The sequence below is a fragment of the Ursus maritimus genome, unplaced genomic scaffold (genome assembly GCF_017311325.1).
Source record: "Ursus maritimus isolate PB19 unplaced genomic scaffold, ASM1731132v1 scaffold_6, whole genome shotgun sequence".
Lineage (NCBI taxonomy): Eukaryota > Metazoa > Chordata > Mammalia > Carnivora > Ursidae > Ursus > Ursus maritimus.
In genome coordinates this window covers 3,566,631-3,590,324 of record NW_024426774.1, presented here as the reverse complement: position 1 = coordinate 3,590,324, position 23,694 = coordinate 3,566,631, and the positions used below count along the sequence as shown (strand labels likewise).

General features: G+C 35.7%; 1 protein-coding gene across 14 annotated transcripts in view; it reads right to left on the bottom strand.

The window, feature by feature from the left end:
* The window catches only part of KIDINS220 (kinase D interacting substrate 220), a 99,273-nt gene that overhangs the window by 15,995 nt on the left and 59,584 nt on the right, over nt 1-23,694 (bottom strand). For 7 of the 14 annotated variants that reach the window (XM_040622838.1, XM_040622839.1, XM_008709767.2 and 4 more), the window contains 4 exons: nt 11,633-11,811; nt 10,393-10,619; nt 7,875-7,988; nt 1,147-1,179 (listed from right to left, as the gene is read on the bottom strand). In XM_040622838.1, coding sequence (XP_040478772.1) covers nt 1,147-1,179; nt 7,875-7,988; nt 10,393-10,619; nt 11,633-11,811 — 553 coding nt within the window. The remainder of the gene's footprint in view (nt 1-1,146; nt 1,180-7,874; nt 7,989-10,392; nt 10,620-11,632; nt 11,812-23,694) is intronic. The other 7 variants (XM_040622841.1, XM_040622842.1, XM_040622835.1 and 4 more) reach the window with 2 other exon arrangements.

The following is a 23,694-nucleotide window of genomic DNA, read 5'->3' as shown; positions in this document are numbered from 1 at the left end:
ATAGACACGGAACAAATTAATTCTGCCAGCTTAGGGGGAAATGTAAACTTTTAGAGTATTTTCTTTCCACCGGGAACCTGGGAACTCAGCAACAGAGACCTGCTGATAGATACTACTCTTGTCCTTTGAAAGGGAAAGCTCTATAAAATTTTACTTTTATGAGTCTTTAAAACTTGCACTTTATCAGTTATTTTAAAACATAATTTCTCAAAAAGCCCCCACAATTTATCATTGGGGATTATGCAGAAAATATATATTCCCTGAATGACTTTTAGAAGCTTTATAAGAAAAGACAGACACACACATGAACATACGATCCCTCTAATTCCATCAAAGTTATATAGTCTGACTCTTGATTAGATTTGATTAGGGCCTTATCAAGATAAAGAGTAAATTATCAATAAATTAAGATATGTTATAATATGCTTCTTTGAGTAGGAGAAATGGTAACTATCTGCCAGGTCTTTTCTAAAGTAATCACATATAATTATTTTGAAACCAAATCAATCTTAGTAACCAAAATAATGATTTTTGGGTGGAAATCTCATCAAAGGAAGGAGAAAGAGTACAAAAGTGATAAGGAAAAAGCATACTTAATAATTCACCAGGTAAATTAATAGAAAACTAATTATATTACTTTGACAAACCAAAGGATGGTAATACTTCCAAGTTTATCATGCATTCTTACTTGAAATATACCTGCTGTAAGTCTAGAACAGATCATTTCAGCAAATATCACAATTTATTTTTTAAAAATTTCTAATGCAGATATTTGAATACAGAAGATGTTAGTTTGTTTAAACGGTTAAATATAAACTTCAAAATGCACACAAATCAGAATTTCTTCAGGGAAAATCAAAGATAACAAAACAGACTAGAATTACCTTTATGTAACTGTATTGTTTTATATTGTAAGTAGATTAAAACTACAGTCTGAAACATTATCATTTTAGTAAATTCATTAAACGAGCTCAGAACTGATTAGCCAGAATGAGTGCCATGCAAAGGTTGAAAGCAGCTATTAAAATAAACCCAAGGCACTGAAATAAGCACAGATTTATCAACAGCCCAGCGTGAAAGTGCCAATGATTGCTTCTAATAGTCTAATAAGAAAAGTGAGTAAGATTTCACCGGAAGTTTCTGTACCTGTCTTTGTTTGTTAAACCCAGAGTCACACGGCTTTAAGGAAGGAATAAAACAGAATGAAGGACACGAGCTTAAGTAAAACATCAAACAGGCACATATAATAAACACAGGCAGCACGCTTGTCATTCCTCAGACGTTCCATAACTTTGAACACACCATCTCTGCAGCAGCACGAAGCAAGGAATGCTCACGTGTGCACGCGCACGCACACACCCACCCACCGACCCCCGCCCACACACAGTAGTTTAATGTCATTAACACGTGCTTGGTAACTTTGTAATGTACTCTCAAAATTCATAGTCTTCCCATTAAATGAATGGAATCACTGGTCATACATTCAACAAGAAAACTGGGTAAATAAAACTTGCTCTGAAAAGTCAGTATTCCTACCACATACCAATGTAAAATTAGTACTTACATATTCTGATTAAAACACTACAACTAAAGTAAACCAACTTAATAAGACTTAAGCACTTGGAATTCACATGATGACTTCATAAAATGAAATATTATCCAATCACACTATACTTAACGGTGAGAAATACACTTTTCAAACTTGGGTTTTGTTTCCTTGGGCATCTGGCACATGATAGACGCACTAAAACACCATCTGAAAAGAAAGGCCTTAACAGCCTTACAGCTTTATGCTGTAATGGTGAAAAATATCTGAATGCCACGTTAACGTAACTGTCTTAGTGATATAGAACTTCTAAAACTCCCATTCAAAGCAGATGCCACTGCTGTTATTTATTTTTCTGTACCCATCAGGTTGGTGGCAAAAATTGTTAAATAGTTAAAATAATCTACAGATGACTGACAATACTGATTCAAAGTTAATTTCCAGCATTATTTTAATAAAGGCCAGGGCTTTCCTAGACTAATGTCAGATGTTCTCCTTTTGACCTACTTAATATTTGCAATACCTAATGGAAACCTTTCTTTCTAATTTACATACCAACCTTTTAAATGGGATTTTCAGAAAGTTACTATGTATCTATGTATTTATCTATATATCTGTGAAGACTTGGAAAAAAACATTAAAAAGAAGTCCTAATGAAATTACAGCTTAGTCTAAGATACCCAAAACATAAAAGAAAGCTATTGCTAACCTGGCTGGAAAATATAACTTATTCTTCAAATTACATGAGAAATAATAATGAGGTCAAGTTGACAGATGAGGCTTAACCTACTTAAGGGCAATCTTAAAACAAAAAACAGAAGTACTAAAAACTGCAATGAATGTGATTTTGTTATTTTTTAACTTCTAATTGTACCCTAGTATCTCAGTGATCTCATTACTGCAGTATATTTCGGTGGAAATCATCAATTTTGTGGCAGTTTATTAATCGCTTAGGGAAAAAGTTTTCTTAAGTTTAAGCCTGGCACGAAGACTTTCAAGCCCAAAGTGAATACAATTTTTCACTATATTATTAAAGTAAAAATAAGTGAATACTTTTCCATACTGTTTAAAAATGCACTTCTAATATACTTTAGAAAGTGTGAAAGACCCTGAGAAAAGCCACTGAGAGGTGGCAGTGAGTACCTGTCTGGATCCTACACTCTAACTAAACAAAACCTAAAGCAAACCCATTCCTTACCCAAGGCATCTTTAACTTTCTCGTCCAATTCTGCTCCTGAACAATGAGAGACAGCTTGATTTGGACATACATTTGCTTGAAAACAGGTTAAAAGTTCTAAGCCAGTGGTGGAAATAAAAATTATCTACAGATGAGCCCCATCTTTTTTTACTTTACTTTTTTTTTTTTTTTTTTACTTTTTACTTAGCTACTTAGTTACTCTGCCAATCAGATCCAGTTTAATGAAAACCAAGACCTTCCTTTTTAATACCTTTATTAATTCAGCAGTTTTCATTGATCTCTAACAGCACGATGGAAATAAGGATACTGTCATTAACACTGTCTCTGCACTTCTGAAGTTCTTCACAATGACACTGGGTACTAATTCTTTTCATGCCTTTTTTAATATATTTATTCATTTATTGTTCTTTTAAAGATTTTATTTATTTATTTATTTGCTAGAGAGAGAGTGCGCACAAGCAGGGGGAGCAGCAGGCAAGGGAGAAGCGGACTCCCCGCTGAGCGGGAAGCCTGATGTGGCACTCGATCCCAGGACCCTGGGATCATGACCTGAGCCAAAGGCAGATGCTTAACCGACCAAGCCACCCAGGCGTCCAATTTTTCATGCCTTTCCACGTGGTATATAAGTGATCTAAATATAGCTGCCTAAAGGTATCAAGTAAATCCTGTGCACAGAAGGCTGAGAAAGAACGACTTTGGAGCCCAGATAATTCCCTTGGCAGCCTTTGAACCCACAAGCTCAGTATGGGCAGGAGTTTCATCAGTTTTGTTCACTGCTGCATCCCACTAGGATCGTGCCTGGGAGACACTCGATAAATTTATTGAGCCAGTGAGTGATCACACAGGCACCTGTAGAACTCAGTGCTAAATAATTCAAGGACGGATAAGAAGGGAAAGAAATGCTGTATCATTCCTGCTTTTGAAAGACTGCTTTTCAGTGAAATACAGTTTCCACCATGAGCAGCAGACCTTAAATAAAAACCGACTCCGGTACTCATAAGAGCAACTGTGAAAGACCATAACAAAACGCCACTGAGGCGCCCTGCCTGAGACAAGCCCCCCGTCTCCCTATTGGGTCCTCCCCTTCATGGTCATAGAATGCTCAGATGCCACTACTTCCTAGTGGGACCCAGACTGAAAGAAAGCACAGGCACCAAGTAAATTCCCTGGAAAGCTGTCAAAATTTTAAAGTATTTGGAGCATTCAAATAACCCAGAAATCCTTCTAAATTCTAAGAAAGCAAACCAATTGACACCTTTTGGGCCAGAGAAGCATCAACAGATAAAAGGTGGAGTTAATCTACACTGACTGGTGTATTTGTACCCTACTCCTACTACTGAGACAGAGGTAATTTAACACGAAACAGTTTTAGTTTCTGAGTCTTTAAAGCTCCACAAAATCTGGCCTTTGGTGTAGTAATAATAATAATTAAGTCCCTTAAGTATCCTAAGGCTGAGTAATCCTTACATCAGACCTATGTGGTAGGTCTGCTTTTTCCAGATGAGGAAGTTGGGTATCCAAGAGGTTAAGTGATTTGTCCAAGGCAAAGAGCTAACCACCAGGGTCTATTTGACTTAAGATCAAACACCTGGCTAAGGCATGCTTAGTATTAACAGGAGCAAAGAAGGCAGCATGGTCTGAGGAACGGGCTGTGACACGGGCATGTGGTTTCCCGTCCCACATCGGGCACTCCCCTCCTGTGAACCTCAGGCAAGTCTCACAGACCCAGTCCTGAATGTTCTTCTGCACCATGGAGATGAATGAGGGCACAGGTCCTAGTGTTCCTGAGGCAAGTTCAGGGTGGGGCCACACTTGTGCTTTTACTGACTGGTTCTATGAACTAGAGTTCTAGTTAAGATTTCACTTCTGAAAACTTCTCCGCTTTAAAAGTTTGAAAACCACTGGTTCTTTCTAGCTCTAATATTCTGGGGAACATATCTTGGGTCCAATGTCAATTTTCTTCCCCAGTTTTATAAGATTTCGCATATATTTTCTCTATATAAAATTATTTTTTCAAGTTAGCATAGAGTCTTGTGTTTTACATCTTCACTTTTGTGAAATACTTGGACATATCTGTAACTTATCTGGTAAGTCCCAGGCTGGCCTTCACAAGCTATAATCACTACAATGTTCCTTAATGTAAGAAAACCCAGTTGTTTCATTAGGATTTACTTTACAAAGGTTTGTCAGAATTCCCCGTGGTAAAAAAAAGATGGGACCACTTATGTTGAAAATAACAGTTGGTTAACTCTTTATGGTCTTCCTCTGTTGGTGGTGTTCATTTATTTTTACTCATCTCTCTGTGTCTGTAATGACAAGACAATGTATCCAAAAGTGTTTGTGTAGCTCCTGACTTATCTATAAGCAGCTCTTGCCATCAACTGTTGCATACAGGGGGACAGTTGAATGAGCAGATGGACTCAACCCACAGTCCTGTTGTCTCAGAAATATAAAACTTTCTACTACAGGACTGGAAAGCCATATGAGCCACGAAGGGCTGAATAATTTTTATATTAACTACTTCTATGTTGGTTCAGCTATAAAGATCCTAGACAATGTTCCCATGTACAGATACTTCACATTTCCACCACTGCTTTTGATTTGGCTTTGAACTAAGTGTCTATTTTTACTAGTCTTCTACCAAACAAATTTTACATGCTATTGTCATTGTTAATTTCTTAAAAGCAAAGAAAGCTTGGTAAGCACTTATTATTCACTAAGCCAATCACAAAACTATCTTTTAATATTAAAAGAAGAGCAAATAGTACGGTTATTTTACTAAACAAAGGCACTAATATATGCACGGCACCTTTATTCTTTGTTATTGGGTTTCTAAACACATCACAGGAATTGCATTATTTCCCCTTCCCCAAAAACTCATTTCAAATTTGCTGAATGATCTTTCACTGGTCCCTGAAAGAAACTACGGATATCTTTTAATTACAAGTATTTGTCCACATACTCAAGCATAGGAATAGCTACTATTTTAGCATGTCTGTGTCATTAAGACCATCAAATTCTTCACAGTATCTGATTTTCATCAAAAGTTTGCTAAGGAATTTTAGCTTAGAGAATTCCATTCCATGCATGAATGTATGTATGAAGGGCTCTCTGACTAAACTAAAAGTCATTCTTGCATATAGTGGCAATGATCCATGCATTAAAGACTCCCCCAATGCCCAAATAGAATTATTATGGTTTATTGTGTCTATTATTCCTGGATAATTGGAGTCACTCAAACACTTCAGCTGAAATGTTAATGACTTAAAAAGAATCATCAACTCCTCAATGAAAATACCAAAATGGTTCTCTTTCTCTCTCTTACTAACATTAGCTCAAAGAAAATTCAAGTTAAAAAACTAATGCCTACCCAAATGCATGTTTTAAGTTAGAAGTTACGGATAAGCTCAGGATGTAGTATTTCCCCCATGTTAATTCTAACTGTCATGCCACACACTTCAGCAGAGCTCTAGATTAAATTGATCATGTCCACATGGGCATAACATTCTGTAAATAAATCAACAGACGTTAAAATACAAATTGGGTTCCTAAATTCCACATTGAGTAAATGAAGATTTTAAGGCTCATCACATTAAACATATTTCTTATTAAACACTAAGTCCTGAATAATAAATATACGAAGTGATTTCCTATACAATTTCTTTTTTTTAAAGAAACCCACTTTAAGGTGCTGGCCCAAAAAGCTTTAAATAATTCCTTTTATATAATGAACTACCCCTGCTTATCTAGAAATTTTATTTTAGTAAAAATACAGATAAAGAAAAATAGTGCTACATTCACACTAAGGTTTCATAAACTGTGGACACCCAGATTAAGAATGAGTCACTACAGATGCATTTTGGTTTATACCATTTAGCTTATAATGTCCTTTTGTGGTCTCAAGTGTGATTTTGGATACTTTCAAAAGTATTCCACATGTGCAGTACCAACTGTAGGCTTAAGAAAAATAATCAAAGGTGAAAATATTGCTTAACACTAAGGAACAAATACTGCTCCTGATGGCTGCTAGAAAAATCCTGTCCTTCTTGGACAATAAAGAAAAAAAAAAACCATCCCATGTCATTGAAAAAGGGGAAAAACAGTAAGAAATAAAGGGTAAAGTTAAATATCAGCATTTAAATTAATCCATGAACTATAAATTAGTATCAGCTACTCTATACTAGCGGCCATCACAGCACAGATGCAGAGTTAGGGAACTGCTGTCACCACAACTAAGACAGTTGTTACTGCTGCAGAAGCGAGGACAGGCTCATGTTCCCACCACAAGACGACTCCGTTACCCGCAAGGAGTCTGTGGGTGAAGGAAGCCCCTCAGCAGCATCCTCCTTGATAACCTCCTAACAACACAAAACAAGAGTGTGGGTGAAAGGTGAGGGGGGGCAGACTAGGATGATGAATGAACACGATGCTAACATGATCACAGACAACACTGAAACCTGGACGTGATTAGAGTTTCCCTCAGCAACATTTAAATTTGAAATAAAAGTTTAAGTTCTATAGCTTTGACCTTCTAATTTATAAAAATATATTAGCAGGAAATTCCTTTTTTAAATTGTTAAACTAAGCTGACCATCAGGAACACGTAACATTTTTCAATGTATTTTGTTTTGGATTAGATTCAATCATACATGTGAGTAATTCCCTTATCCTATTTAATTTCTGCCATTAGATTAAAATGCTCTTCCAATATATCCTCGAATTTTTATACCATAGGGCTAACATGTGTGTGTGTGTACATATATATACATATATATACACACACACACACACAGATACCATGTATGTATGTTTTTGTAAAAAAATACTAGAAATTAGCAGATGTAAAGGTTTAGTTTTTAAAGTTTTGGTAACAGACACTGCACTATAAGCCAGAAACCCCCACTGTAAACAACTCAACTTATTCACTGAGGCCGCTAGTCATTTTCCTTCCATAGACATCTGCCAGAAATGAAAACAAAATACATTTTATGTTAGTAATAGCTTATGTGTCTTAAAACTATTTATAAAATAAGTTGCATTCTTTTGCTACAGAAAGGAAATAACCAAACTTCTACTGCTGTCTATGTGTCTTATTAGATTAATACTTTAGTTACCCTTTTTTATACTTACTAGGCCATTGCTCTGATCTCTGGGCAAATTCGTTTTTACTGATGGACGTGAGATGAGGTGTTGGGAGCCGCCAGGGTAATACCTTGGCGTGTAAAGGTAGGGGGCAAAGAATGGCTATGGAAAAAACACGTAACAAAAGAAGGGGATAAACAATTACAGAAATCAAAGTGTGATGAGATTTATCAAATGAAACTAACCAATAAAATACAACTCCAAATTTTTAATAATGCAAGTGACAAAACAAAAGAAAAAGAGCCTTACTCATAGTCTGTAAGATATCAAACCCAAATTTAAGACCCAGTATTTAAATGTTCATATTGTTGATTTAATATAAGGTTTTTTAAGCAACTAAAGTTTTACACTTTACAATCTGACAAGAGTTTCTCCTTAACATTTTGACGGGCTTACCATGTGTCAGTTCCTAAGTGATTTATAAGTATTAACTCAAAATCTCTTTAAAAAAAAATAAGCAGAATGGACTCTTAATAGAATACTATTCTTTACAAAAAAAAGATTAGCCCCTTAAGGAAGACCAAAAAAAGTCTCAATATATATATGACAACACCCTAGCATGGATTCCAGGAACATTATTACTCTAAGTTCCTAGAGCTTACTTTATATCCTATACCCTAGAGTGTATCTCCTAAATAAGGTGCATTTTTTTAATGGGGAATCCATTGTTTAGCGAGATTTATAACTACAGCATTTATTTGTAGACGACTTCACATAAACAGGAGATATCAGATTATATGGGCTAAACATAAAGATTAAAACTCATTAAGCTTCATTACACTGAAATAACATCTTCCCGTACCTTTTTACTGCTGCCATTTAAGAAAATTATTCCCCTTTTAACTTTCAGACTAAAAACCACAAATAACTAGAAAAATAACTAGATCTAAAAACATGAGAAAATTTTAAGTGTTTTTAAAATGATAAAATGCTATTAAAGCATTACATCAGCCTACAAGGTATGGTAAATTTAAAAAAAATAAATTTCTTGGTTTCAAAACCTCAACTGTCATCTATTGATCAGTGAGCCATTTTATGTAAAATTACAGCCGATTTTAAGACTGCTAAATAAAACCCTGCATTTCAACACTGTCTACCACACAGCTAAATTTTACAAGGATAGAATACATTATAAACTGCTATTGTTCCACCTTTTTCTCCTTGTCTGAATAAAAGAGTAGAATAACATTCACACGACCTCTATGAATAATGCCCCTAATTACAGTTGAGCTTGAACAACACAGGGGTTAGGAGTGCTGACCGCCCCCCCGCCACCGTGTAGTTGAAAATCTGTCAAAATAACTTTTGACTTCGTAAAAACTTAACTACTAATAGCCTACTGGCAACTGGAAGCCTTACTAGCAACATAAACAGTGCACATATTTTGTAGGTTATATGTATTATATGCTGTATTTTTCCAATAAAGTAAGCTAGGGAACAGAAAATATTAAGAAAATCATAAGGAAGAGAAAACACATTTACAGTACTGTATTGTATTTATCTTTAAAAAATGCTGTGTATAAGTGGGCCTACACAGCTCAAACCTGTGTTGTTCAAGGGTCAACTGTACTTATATGGCCAATGTTTCTCAAAAACTGAAAATTTAATTTAAAGTCTGGAATTCCTTCATTGCCACATTTATTCTAAACTTTGCTTTCTTCCTAGCTCACGTGACATTTACTCAGGCTTGCTGTTGGCTTCTGTGAATATTAGTCCCTACGTTTTTCTCAAGTTACACTACAGAGGGAGACAATAAAAATAAGAAACTGTAATGGACTTTAGTGTACAGTTCCAGAAAGTATAATACTAAGGCTCATGCTCCACAAGCCTGTAGAAAATATTAGTGCTTAAGATCAGTAAGATAGGTATAGCTCAGGCCACTAAATTTGATAGGGTCTGTTTACCACCGATCATTGTACTTTCATCTTTTTCAGTAGAAAATGATCGTATTTATACTAAGCAAACAATTATGCATGACTGCAGATAACCTGAAATATAACTAGAAATGGGCTACAGTGCTATTATTTGGCAGTAACATCTGAATCCTATAAGCAGTATCTTCCATCATAATCTCACATTTAAAAGCTGTAACACATATTAAATATAGGTTTACTGAATACTGTAGAAATTTAAGTTTTAAGTTAAATCATTGTTCTAAATGCCAATATAATCATGCAAAATATAACAAATGGAACATTTGTTTATGAACAAATAGAGAAATAGCTCCCTTTGTAGCATAGGACAGTCACTGATGACCCTGTGGAGTTCACTTTCTTATAACAGCATAAAGCATCTCTAACATTCAAGACTCAATTGAGATCTGAACCCATTAAAGTTAAAAATTCTTTTGATTTTTAAAAAAAATCATGTATTTTAAATTCAAACTTAACATTTTTTCCTATTTTAAAGCTAAAGTACAGTTTCAAAACAATAATAGAATCCATAGCAGAAAACTTCTGATATTTCCCCAAATTCTTAGAATGAAAGATTCCTAGCACTTTCTTACTCTGTTGTAGAACGGATGCTGAGGTCCCGTCATCCCACTGTAATAGCTGCTATGAGGCTGTGGCGACACGACCCCACCTCCAAATGGTCCATTGAAGGAAGTGGAAGAAGAACAGACGGATGGAGGCTGACTGTAGCCTGATGGTGGTCTAGGTGGAGCTTCGTGTAAAGGCAGTGCAGGATACGCAAGTCCTCCGATATTAATCTGGTCTCTCGCAGCACGAACATCTAAAAGATTAAATGGTACCCCATAAGGCAAAAGAAAATGGGACTTTAGTAATTAGTTCAGTTATCACTTCCACCCTCAGTTATCAGAAACATGTTTTTTTTCACTCTTGTCAAGGATTTCAACCGACTTAAAGGAGACAGGAAATCCTGACTCATAAAATCTTGTCCATAGACATTCTAGTGAGAAAAACCCAACTACTCTGCATAAAAGCTTTTGTCACCATTTGAAAAGTCTCCAACATCTGGATTCTTCTCTTCAGTTACCAGAACAATTTTTTTCTCTGACTTTTTAAGGCATTTGTGCTATTCTAACATGGTTATGATCCATAAAGTGTTACTATTAATAACTCACAGTGATCTAATATTAATAAATACAATGATTGCTAAACTGTGGATTTGCACACTATACGATTTATCCTTCTCTGAACAAACAATTCCATAGCCACAAAATACACCTTGATAACAGCCTTATAACTGGTACCTTAAAAAGAATGTAGAAGTAGTTTTAAGCTCTCTCTTCATAAGATAATGTGTTTCAATAAAGGTTTTGTGTGTGTGCATGTGTATACAGTGCTGCTTCAAGAACAAATGAAATTATTCCAAAACTTTAATGTTACTATCCTTGAGTTCCAGTCCACAAATTTAAGTTAAAATTTAGAAAGCAATATAGATATTTTTGCCCTTTGGATAGAGTCCCCTATTAAGATTAGTCACAGAAAAATTACAATGGACTGACATCTTAAAGTGGTGACTACATCTTAAAAGGAATCTGATTCCAAAGAAGTCAGGTGTGTTGGTTGAGAAACATTATAATAAAGTGGTTTAATAAGCAACACTTTCTTAACAGTCTCAAAGATTCCTAATCCTCAATTTCATTAATTGTCCTGTGTAGTGCTTGGTTCAGTATTTCTTGGTTTTTCATGGAGCAAGACAAACGTACACAGCTAAGTTAGAAATGGGAAACATTCTGAAGACTTCAGATAAGACAAATTAAATTTACTACTAATACCCACCTGCAATAATTTCCCGTAGCTTGGGGTCTAGGTTTACAGTACATGGCAAAAAGGTTTTTACATCTCGGGCCACAAGAACTGGGGTCCTTGAAGACAAAAACACTTCAAAGTTTCTGATATCTCCATCTATTTCAAGCAGTGGTTCAACATCTTTAGTTGTTGGAATATTCTTTGATATTCTTCAAACAAGAAACAAATGAAAAAGGTCATTAATGTCACTATTAGAAAGGAAAATTCTAGATGTACCTTAAAATTTATTTATAAAAATAAATAACACATTATACATCTTGTTCTCATTAAAAATGTTCTTAAGAAAAAAGGAAAAAAAATTGGTACACTACAAAATTACTAAGATAACAAGTGTGAGGGCAGAATTATAATGCCTTTGACCAAAGGAAAGACTGGAGCTAGGAAACAGGAAGGAGAGTAGTGTATTCCAGGCACTTCACATGTTGACGAGGACCTCTCAGTGAAAATTAAATGACCTATCATTTTACACACGAGGAGAGTGAGCCTCAGACAAATGAGGCAGCCTGCCTAAAGCCACATAACAGCGCAAGAGAAGCTGACTGGCTCTAAACGCCATGCTTTTTATGGGATACCATGGTTCTTGCCTTTGCAAAGAAGAAATAAACAATAATTTTAAAATAAATTACATAAACCAGAAAAAAGTTAGTATAGGTTTTTCCTTTTTCAAAAAAGGTTTTATTCTCTAATCCTTTACTGCTCAAACCCAGTCCTGGGCTGGTAGCCAAATAGTAAAAGCCATCCGAGGGAAAATCCAGAGAACAAAATCAGCAAACAAGAAAAGAATAGTGTGCTGGTGAGAAGATAAGGACAGCGATTTTGTCTTCGTGAATTTCAGGGAGTCCCTCTTACGGATTCACTCACATATGCACAAAAGGGAAAAGCCCTCCAAAATGGGATTACTTTTTAAAAAATTAGAATGGCATTCAAACTGATTATTAATATAGTTTAAATGATATGAAAACTTGGAGAACGGTTACAAAGAATCTTTTGTGGAAGTGGCCAAAATTTCAGAGCTTAAACAGTTAAAAAGGTAGTTCATCTGTTTCAGGAGTTTAACATAAAATACTAAGAAGAGAAGCTAGAAAGATTTAGATAAAAACACACAGCTGACAAGTCACATGAAACAAATTAACTGAATTTTAATGCCAGCTCTGCTTAAACTTGAATGTGAACAGTGTTCTCAATATGACGAACAATACTGCTGTTCACAAGCCAACAGTCTACTGCTGGTTTCCAGATTGAAGTCTCGATTCTAACCTTTTGAGCTCAATACATTAAGCTCTTCTACTGAAAGAGATATTTATGTAAATGATAATCTTTTGGCAGTGGGCCATTAAAATCATATGTGTCTTTATTTTTTGGATATTTTTCCAAAGGTTAGTATTTAAAGAATTTAAGTAACTTCACTTTTCAATTAAGAATGAATTTAAATTTCTAGTATTATGAATCATGTGAATTAAAGTTGCCAGCAGTTAAATGGCCCACAGAAAGCATTATAAAACCTCAGGCATCAATGAGCTCCTAGTAAGTTTAAATGCAATTTCTTTCTATGCTACCAATCTAGCAGTACTTGTTAATGCCAACATCAATGTAAGTTAAAAGCATTTTGATTATAAATGACAGTGGTTTATAGAAAGTCCATATTAATTCCTTGGCAGAAATTACACAAGCCATTCAAATCACTTCCATTCAAAATGAGGTCTTAAATTACAGGGAAAAAAACTTCCTATTTTAAATCAAAATATAAACAGATTCAAAAAGCATAATTTATGAAGAAGGCATTATTTATCATACTTTTATCTAAAAGTAGCCACCTAATAATGTCATTATTTAATCATGGGGGGTTAAAAGTAAGATAAATTTTCTTTAAAAACTTAAACAGGGAAAACTCTCAGAATTTTTTACTTTAAAACCAATTTAACCCCTAGTAGACTCAAATATTTTCTATCACAGTGAATGCCCATTTATTAAATAATGTTCTGTGCATTCTGGAAGGAGGTGGAACATACAGACAGAAAACAGCTACTTTTCACTGTAGCTAAGGGGTGAGGAACAAAAGATGGTAAAGTGCACATCTGTGGAAACACAACCAAACACTCTGAACACCTTCGGAGCTAACTACGCTCTCTTGTTCTGTCTTGAACCAGTTAATTCCTGCTCATCCTTCATCTCAGCCCAACTCCCCCTCTTCAAGGAAGTCTTCCCCAAGAGCAGGCCCTCATAGCACATACACTTTCTTGCACACCACATATCACAACTGGAATTTTATAATCATTAATGGAATTATTTTATTAATGTCTACTCCCCCTCTAGACTAGATGTTCCTTTAAAGCTGAAAACGAGTTTGGTTTTGTTCACTATTGTACCTCCTTGAAGATAAGAGTATTGTCTTGAAGCAGAGTATTGTCACATCACTTTTGCTTAATAAATATTTGTAGAGTGAATACACACAAAAAATGCACTGCTCCCAAAGAACTCTATTCTTTCATAATTTTCACTTTAATTACGCTTTCTGATACTGAAAAAAAAATTTATGCTTGAAAAAGTGTAGGTCGATCCACTTTGAGTTAATTTTCGTACATGCTGTGAGATAGGGGTCTAACTTCATTCTTTCGCATGTGGAAATCTAGGTGTCCCAGCACCTTTTGTGGAAGAGACTATTCTTTCCCCCAAGAAATGGACTTGGCACCCTTCTCAAAGCTCAACTGGCCATAGATGTAGGAATTTATTTCTGAACTCTTAATTCTATTCCATTGGTCTATATGCCTATCCTTAGGCCAGTGCCTCATTGTTTTTTACTGTAGTTTTATAGTAAGTTTTGAAATTGAGAAACGTGAGCCCTCCAACTTTATTCTTCTTTTTCAAGATTGTTTTGGATATTTGGGATCCCTTGCAATTTCATATGAATCTGAGGATCAGGTTTCTATTTCTGCAAAAAAGACTATTGGAATTTTGGTAGGGATTGCATTGAATCTGTACATCACTCTGGGTAGTAGTGACATCTTAATATTTAGTCTTCCTGTTAATGAACATAAATTTCCATTTACTGAGTTGTTTTTTTTTTTTAGATCTTCTTTAATTTAGCAATTCGTAGTTTTCAATGTACAAGTCTTTAACCTCATTGCTTAAATTCATTCCAGGGCATTTTATTCTTTCAGATGCTATAGTAAAATAGAATTGCCTTCTTAATTTCCTTCCAGATTGTTCACTGCAGGGGTATAGAAACACAACTGATTTTTGTGTTGATCTGTAGCCTGCAACTCTGCTGAATTTATCAGTTCAAGCAGCTTTCTTGTGGATTCCTTGGCATTTTCTACATACAGGATCATGTCATTTGTGATGGGAGATAGTTTTATTTTTTCCTTTCCAATTTGGATCCTTTTACTTGTGTTTCTTGTCTAATTGCACTCACTAGAACTTCCAGTATAATAGTGAACAGCAGTGGTGAGAGTGGGTATCTTAGTCAACTCAGGCTGCTATAACCAAACACCATAGACTGCATAGCTTGAACAACATTTATTTCTCACAGTTCATGGAGTCTGGAAGTCTCAGATCAGAGTGCCACACCAGACAGGTTCTGATAAGAACCCTCTCCCTGGTTTGCAGCTAGCTCTCTGGTCCTTCTTATAAGGACACTAATCATGAGGACTCTACCCTCATGACCTCATCTGAACCTACTTATCTCCCAAAGTCCCCATCTCTAATATGATCACACAGAGAAGGGCTGCAACATATGAATTTTGGAGGGATACATGTAGTCCACAGAGCAGGAATCCTTGTCATGTTCTTAGTGGGGAATCTTGCAGTGTTTCACCACTGAGAATGAAGTTAGCTGTGGGTCTTTTACAAATGTCCTTTTTCATGTTGAAAAAGTTATGTATTCCCAGTTTTCTGAGTGTTAGGACTTTTCTGCACCCACTGAATATTCTCTTGCAATCCTTTTTATTTCTGTATGATTGGTGATAATGTCTCTACTTTCTGATTTTAGTTATTTGTGTCTTCTTTTATTCTTTGCCAGTCTAGTAAAAGGTTTATCAATCTTGTTGATCTTTTTCAAAGAAACAACTTGTGGTTTTGTCAGTTCTCACTACTGTTATTCTATTATCTGTTTTATTTATCTCAGCTTTAATCTTTATGATTTCATTCCTTCCGTTAACTTTGAAATTTTAAAAATGTTTTTTTCCTAGTTCCTCAAGGTCTAAAGTTAGGCTATTTAGGTCTTTCTTTCTTCTTTTTTTTAATGTTGGCGTTTACCGCTGTACATTTGAGCACTGCCTTCGCTGCATCCCTTAAATTTTAATCACCCCTACAATTCTTATAAAAGTACCCTGATAACAATTCATGAGTCACCTTTCATATTATGTTGGAAAGGCCATTAGCTGAGGAAAGTGTCAGAAAAACAGACACTCTCCTTAGCTATAGCTAAAGTAAAGTTATAACAATAACAGCTACAGCTGCCCACATGCAGAGAAGGCTGTGTGAGTGTAGAACAACACTCAATGGAGCAAAGAACTTGTTAGAAGAGAAAACAAAGAGACATCTCCATGCAGTGGTCAGAGCGGATTCTCAAGACAACAGTGCACATGGTGTCAAGTGTTCTCAGTAACACTACTTTTCAAAGCTCACAAAAGTAATCTTTCATTTTAAAGCATCCTGTTCAGTAACTGCACTAGGAAACAACGAAGCACTAGTATAGGTGGCACAGTGAATACATAACCAGGCCAAACCTGCAGGTTTGTTTCTGGTTTCAAGTATTTAATGTGTTTGATTTATGTGCTTAAAGATGGTCCAATTAGGGTTATATAATACAAACCGTAAAAGTACTTGTCTGTTTCCAAATAAACTGTTGGCAAAGCTAAACAATGTGTTCTTTTCCCAGAGAGCTTATTCTACATGTAAAAAAAATTATTTCCCTCTCAATGTGTATATGTCCAAGAAGATGTATATTTCCTACTTGGTCAAAATATTAGGGCCAAAGATTACTTTTTTACACTGGAGGGATATAGTCATGTAATAAAAAATGTTTTTAAATGCTCAATACACAAACTCAGTAGACTATCATTAAGACCACAATGTGCGTATCAGCAGCTAGGCTTCAGCTGGACCTCACGTGGGCGGCACAAGATATGACCTCGGTGGCAGAGATACCACTACATCCAGGACCTGACCTGACACAGCCCCGCTGTTCCCAGTTATGTTCACACTTCTGAATTGTAAGTCAGTGCTGCTGGCCATGTCTTGTTCATATGTTTCAGCTGTTCTTGCTTCTTGCTTTGAGCATGAATAACAAATAGAGTCAGTAACTGAAAAACAAACTAGGACTAGAAATAATAGGAAATTTTTATGACCATAAAAACGTCCTTCTCGGGAATAAGAGTACACTTATTGTGATGAGCACTGAGTAATGTAGAGAGTTGTTACATCACTGTACTGTACACCTGAAACTAATATAACATTGTACATTAATTATACTGGAATTTAAAAAATCTCCTTTATACATTTTTTTTAAAGCACTGAATTATTTTGACACAGAAGCATTCACACTCGAAAAGAAATGCAGCTTAATAATCTCTAGTGGTGATTCAGTTCAATTCAGTGATGAACAACAGTGTGTTCAACTGCTGAAGAAACTTAGTATACCAAAGTCTGGGGTAAAAAGATTCCCTTTGCAGCTATTATATAAACTTACTACATATTTACATGTTAGATATTTTCCATTAAAGCCAGTCATTTCTAGGAATATAATGCTTACAGTGCAACTTGAAATGCAACTTGGATGGATTCTGAAAGGACAGAACAGAGGCAATGGCTTTCCTTAAATCCAGATTTGATCATCTCAGGTAAGTCAGAATAAGGCTGTAATATTTGACCATTAAAATTAAAAGCAATGAGGGGCACCTGGGTGGCTCAGTCAGTTAAGTGTGTGCCTTTGGCTCAGGTCATGGTCTCAGGGTCCTGGAATTGAGCCCCAAAGGCAGACTCCCGACTCAGTGGAGAGTCTGCTCGTCCCTCCGCTTCTCCCCCTCCCCTCCACCCCGTCGTGTGCACTCTCTCTCTCAAATAAATAAATAAAATCTTAAAAAAAAAAACTTATTAACTGTATGATTTGGGACAAATCATGTAACCTCTTGATTCCAGTTTCCTTATTTCAGAAGGCTGAAGCAGATCTCCCAGATCCTATGCATAGTCCTGTAGATGGTTCCCACACCCTGCATGTGGGAATTGCTCTTTCTTTCAAAGTAATGAAGGAAAAGCACTGGCCTACACAGTCCCTTCCACATCTGAGCTCCCTTGGTTTCTGGTGTAAAAATGACACCTGAAGCATAACTACACTTGGCTTTAAGGTTGCGATTTGGTGGGATGAGAAAGGACCAACAGACAGGAAGGGTAAAATATGAAAGCCCTATCTGCCCAGGCTTTATTAATGTTGCAATTTAAGGGATGAGAAAGGATCAACAGACAGGAAGGGTAAAATATGAAAGCCCTATCTGCCCAGGCTCACCTACATTACTGTTAAGGCCCTGCCTTCACTCACGTGTGTTGTGGAAAATGTTCTGAGGAACGCATCCCTTTTCTTACACACAATCTAATAGGAAAAATATATTTGAAGGTTATAAAGAGTTGAGAAGAAAATTTTAAAAAGAACTAGCATTTGTGGAATACCTATGCCCTGCCATTCTCTGAGCCAGGTGTTTGATCTAGTTTATCTAATTTCTATCTCCCAGAATTCCATGAGGCACCATTTCAATTTTTTAAATGAGAGAACTGAGGCTCAGAGATGTTAAGCACCCAGCCTGACATTATCTCAGATATAAGTGGCCCAGCTGGAACTTCTCTGGCCTGATTCAAAAGCCTGTGCGCCTTGTTCCCCGCACTGGTTCCAGTTCAAACTGGGTGCCAGAGACATGGTTCAAAGTTCTTAATTAATGATTTACATAGTTTTAACTCCTTAAAATATTATAAAATAGAACTGTTACATATTAAATTTTAACACATTCAAGAAGACCAACATATAAGCCTATTGTACCAGGTCATCCTGGTTAATTTTTTGCAGACTTTGAAATAAAGTTTCTCCTCCATCTTCAGGTACATATTTAAATCTTTGATTTTTTAAATCCAGGTTTCTGTCCATAAAATTAGGCAAGTGCACTACTCTACCCTATGTGCCTGAGTGCAGAGTGTAATAAACAGTTAGACAATCACCATGTTAATTCACAACATGACCCAGGTGATAGGACCTTGTCAGAGAAGCAGCACCCAGCGCACACTTCAACCAAGAAGTGTGTGAGCAACTATAATACTGGTGATTGACCTATGAAGCCAAATTAATTGAAAACATCCTGCCACAGCAAAGCAGGTTTAAAAAACGGTAACACTTGTATCTACTTAGGATTTAGAATTTTTTTTTCTAATTTTATTTATTAGAGAGAGAGAGAACGCACATAAGCAGAAGGAGGGCAGAGGGAGAAGCAGGCCCCTGCTGAGCAGGGAGCCCGATGTGGAGCTTGATCCTAGGACCCTGGGATCATGACCTGAGCCAAAGGCAGACGCTTAAACACTGAGCCACCCACGTGCCCCAGGATTTACAATATTCTTGATATTACATTACCAAAACTATGTAGAGAAACCAAGAGATGTTTAAACCAATGTGAGATTGCAAGGATCATCCATGTTTCAATTTTAATATTTTTCAGCATAGTTCATTTTCCTTACTAACTGAATTTATTAGGAAATGTTATAATTTGAATCAATGAATTTATATTCATTCTGCTTTATTTACTAGGATTGTGCATAAGATTTGATTTGCAAAAAAGTTTCCACTAGGGGGAAAACCCCTGAAAAACAATGTACTAAAGCATGATGCCTACCCAGCTGCTACCACGCAAGTGATCTGATAATAACAGTTCAGATGGTAAAATAACAGTTTCAAGGTAGAGTAATAAGAGAAGACTGCAGCAAAGAGGTTAAGAGAGGCAAAATAATTCACAACTGACTCAATATAAAAATAGCATCTATCATAAAAAAGTAAAGACCATTGTTTTTTGTTTTGCTTTTTAAAGATTTTATTCATTTATTTGACAGAGAGAGAGAGAGAGACAGTGAGCACAAGTAGGCAGAAAGGCAGGCAGGCTCCCTGCTGAGCAGAGAGCCTGACAAGGCAGGGCTCAATTCTAGGACCCTGGGATCATGACCTGAGCCAAGCCGAAGGCAGACGCTTAACCAACTGAGCCACCCAGATGCCCCAAAGACCACTGTTTTATATCGAGTTTGTACCATGATGTATTAAAAAATATTCTGATTAAAGTAAATGAGATCCAAGTTTCATAGCTGTCAGAGGAACACTAATAGTATTGTGAGGTGCTATCAAGAAGTAAGAGATACTTGTTATTGTTTCCTTTTAGAAATTTTAAAAAACTGTTCTATTAACCATATAGAGGAAGCAAATGTTTTGCAATCAAACTCTGAAAAGCAGGTATAGAGAATGGAGGCTCTGAAATCAAAGCCTGCCTATGAATATGCCTCAGATTAAAGCAAAACCTTTATTAGACAAGCTGTGCTGGAGATTTAATGTTTAATAAGTATAGAACCCAAGACCTACAATGATTAGAATTTAATATTTTTTCATCCAAATACAAATTTTTAAGCAGATCAATTTTAAGCACTCCTCTTTTTCATGTCCACCCTTTTCCCAAAAGCTAACTTAAAAGCATTTTAGGAGGCAAAGGTACTATTTAACTTAATAAAAACTGTGCCATATGATCAGATAACCATTCATTTGCCTATGATCATGATTCTCTCAGTACTAATGAATGTCCGTGAAGCCATTAAAAAAACAGGAATGGAAATTAAACTTTAAAGTTTAAAATATTCATAAACTCAGTGTGTTTCCTTGTTTTTCTGCTACGGAAAAGGAAAAGCAAAATGCATTAGATCTTATTTCTTAGCTGAACATGCTAATAATGTCTCTAATGAAATACTTCCATCTTGTGGACTTCCCGGGTATTGCTAACAAAAGCCGCTTGTAGCTTGGCTTTACAACAGCATCTCCCCTTACCACAGTGTTTCAATTATTTGGCATTTTTGTTGTTTATTCTCACATTTCAAGGAGTCTTAAGAATATTTTGATTTGAAATTCTGAAATCATAAACCTCTGCTGAAGAAAATAATTTCAGGTAAAAACCTGATCTCTGAAAGTCTCTCTCTCTATAGAATCTACATATAGAGAGAACATATATGTGTGTGTGTATATGTCTATATATATATATATATAGACGCTTTCTCCATATATAGACTCTAAATATATATAAATATAGGTTGGTGGCAAATTTGAATTTTTCAATAATCAGAGTTGGGTTTTTTTTAATGTAAACGTGCAAAATACTCTTACTGTATTATAAAACTATACTTTCACAGGTAATATTTTTTGTTTCACATATTAAAACATATACTTTAGAGAAATTAATTTTTCTATTTCTGTGTTTTCAAATAACCTTAGCTAATACATTTCAATTTTTCATGTTGGAGTTAGAAACACACAACTTTGGAATATTTAAAATTCTTTCTTTATTCTATATTACCATAAAATTACTGAACATGGCATCATGAGTTTAAATGAGAAAATAATTTAAAAATCAATTTTATCCTATTTAAAGCAAATAAAAGTTATTGAAAAGCTACCTAAAAAAAATTATAGCCACTTAGTGCATGTAAAAATGGTATAAAATTAAACAGACGTACCAGCTGTTTAAGTGCCAAATATCACAACTGATTTTTTTAAGCATTCCCTACAAAACCTACTGCAGTTAGTAGACACAATAAGAACTGAATAAAGCATTTATTTGAGGTTTTACATAACTTGGTAAGAAGTTTGCATTTTTTTAATAGAGAAGATATTCAATTCTCTGGAAAAAATTCTATCTGCCCATTGATACATAATAACATTCCCTTTGACTATAATAAATAATTCTAAATATTTGCAAAATGAATAAAATATACCTGGAAATAATTAATTAGTATAGTTTTGTATTTCTAATGTCTCAGACCTACTGCCTCATTGTGTAGTGACAGACCATCACCTGGCTTCCAGAAATAGGTCTGGGGAAGGTCCAACAGTCATAGTTGTGTGATCTTAGGTAACTGCCACTCTTTGCCTCCCAGAGTTAGTATTAAATAAAATTATCTATGTAAAGTGCTTAATCCAATGTGTGACATATATTGAGGGCTTGAGTAATATTAACTAGTACTTTTATTAGCATGTACCCAGGACATAACAGATTCTGTAAATATTTGCTTAATGAATGAACCCAATGAAAATGTTTAGCATGACAAAAATGGAGTCCAGCTAATTCATAAAGCCTTTTTTTTTTTTAAAGATTTTTTATTTATTTATTTGACAGAGATAGAGACAGCCATCGAGAGAGGGAACACAAGCAGGGGGAGTGGGAGAGGAAGAAGCAGGCTCATAGTGGAGGAGCCTGACGTGGGGCTCGATCCCGTAACGCCGGGATCACGCCCTGAGCCGAAGGCAGACGCTTAACCGCTGTGCCACTCAGGCGCCCCTGCCACCCAGGCGCCCCTCATAAAGCCTTTTTAAACAATACTAACATCAGCCTGTAAGTAGGACCTGAAGTGGGAAGGACCTGTCTAAAAATGTGCCAATATGAAGCAATTCCAAACCATGGCATTCATAAAAGGATTATAAATGCAAGAAAACTTAATTAGAAAGTTAGAAATGTAGCTGAACTCAGAGTTCAGGGAAATGTCTATGAAAACATTGCTTTGATTTTAGTATCACCCAACAAATGGTGGAAACTAGTAGGTGTTAACTGAAATATGTAATCACCATTCAATTGTGTGTGTTGAGAACTTACTAAGCGCCTGACCCAGGGCTACACTGGTATAATAACAAGGAAACATTTTACTCACATTTAGAACCAAAGAACAGGTGTCTGTATGAATAGTATTCTCAAGATAAAATGTGGCTTCTCATTCACCACCTCCCCCCAATCCATGCTTTCCTCAATCCAAATGTCATCATCGTATTTCTTTACTGTTTCAGAAATAATCACCACGGCCTACTCTATACCAAAAATGTCTAGAAGCGAGGAATTCAGCAAGGTTTAAGGAAGTTACAGTCCACAGAGTTAATAGTCTAGTTCAGGAAACAAATATTAAAGAAAGAGCAATGCAAATATTTAAAGAACGGTAATTATGATAAGCACTATGAAGGAAAATACCAGTATCTAATGAACATATCTAGTAAAATCTTGGAGAATGGGGGGGTATGCCTGGTCACAAAAGCTTCTTTAAAAAAAAAAAAAAAAGGCAAGGAGAAGGCATGAGAATGGGCTGGAGACCAGGGCTAGTAGCACTTTTTGGAACTCTAGATAAACCTAATTCCTATATATCAAATTTTGACCAATTATTTCTCTTTATCCTTAGAACCCAAGTTGACACGCAATGACTATCATTTCCATCTTATAGTACTCATAAATCAAATTCAATATTACTCTACAAGGAATCCATTAGTTACTCTCTACACCTACCAGTCAATGCAACGGAAACCACCTTTCATTCACTCTCAACTGGGGCTTTAAATGTGGGGACTAGCGGACAAGCCATGCAGCTGGCAAGTCTAAGGGAAAGAAGGCAACTTAAAAAATGACTGAAAAAGTAGGCTTCTAAATCCAACATTTTACTAGAAAATAAAGAATAAAATGATCTTAAAAAACAAGAAACTATTACAACAGGAAAGACATACAGGGAAATTAGTCATATAAATTATTAGATGTTTAGAATAACTAGTTTTCTTCAGTACATTGCAACAAGACTATAGAGGCTATTGTTCATTTCTTAGCTTTTTCACATGTATCTCTATGGGCCATTCTCTACCATTCATTTCATCTTTACTGTGAGATCCCCAGCTACTTTCTGCACCACTTTTCATTTACCCTGATTTTCCCACCAAGATTCACTCCTATTCCCTTACCAGCACAGGATTCTCAAAATATGCTCCCTTATGTCAACAGAAT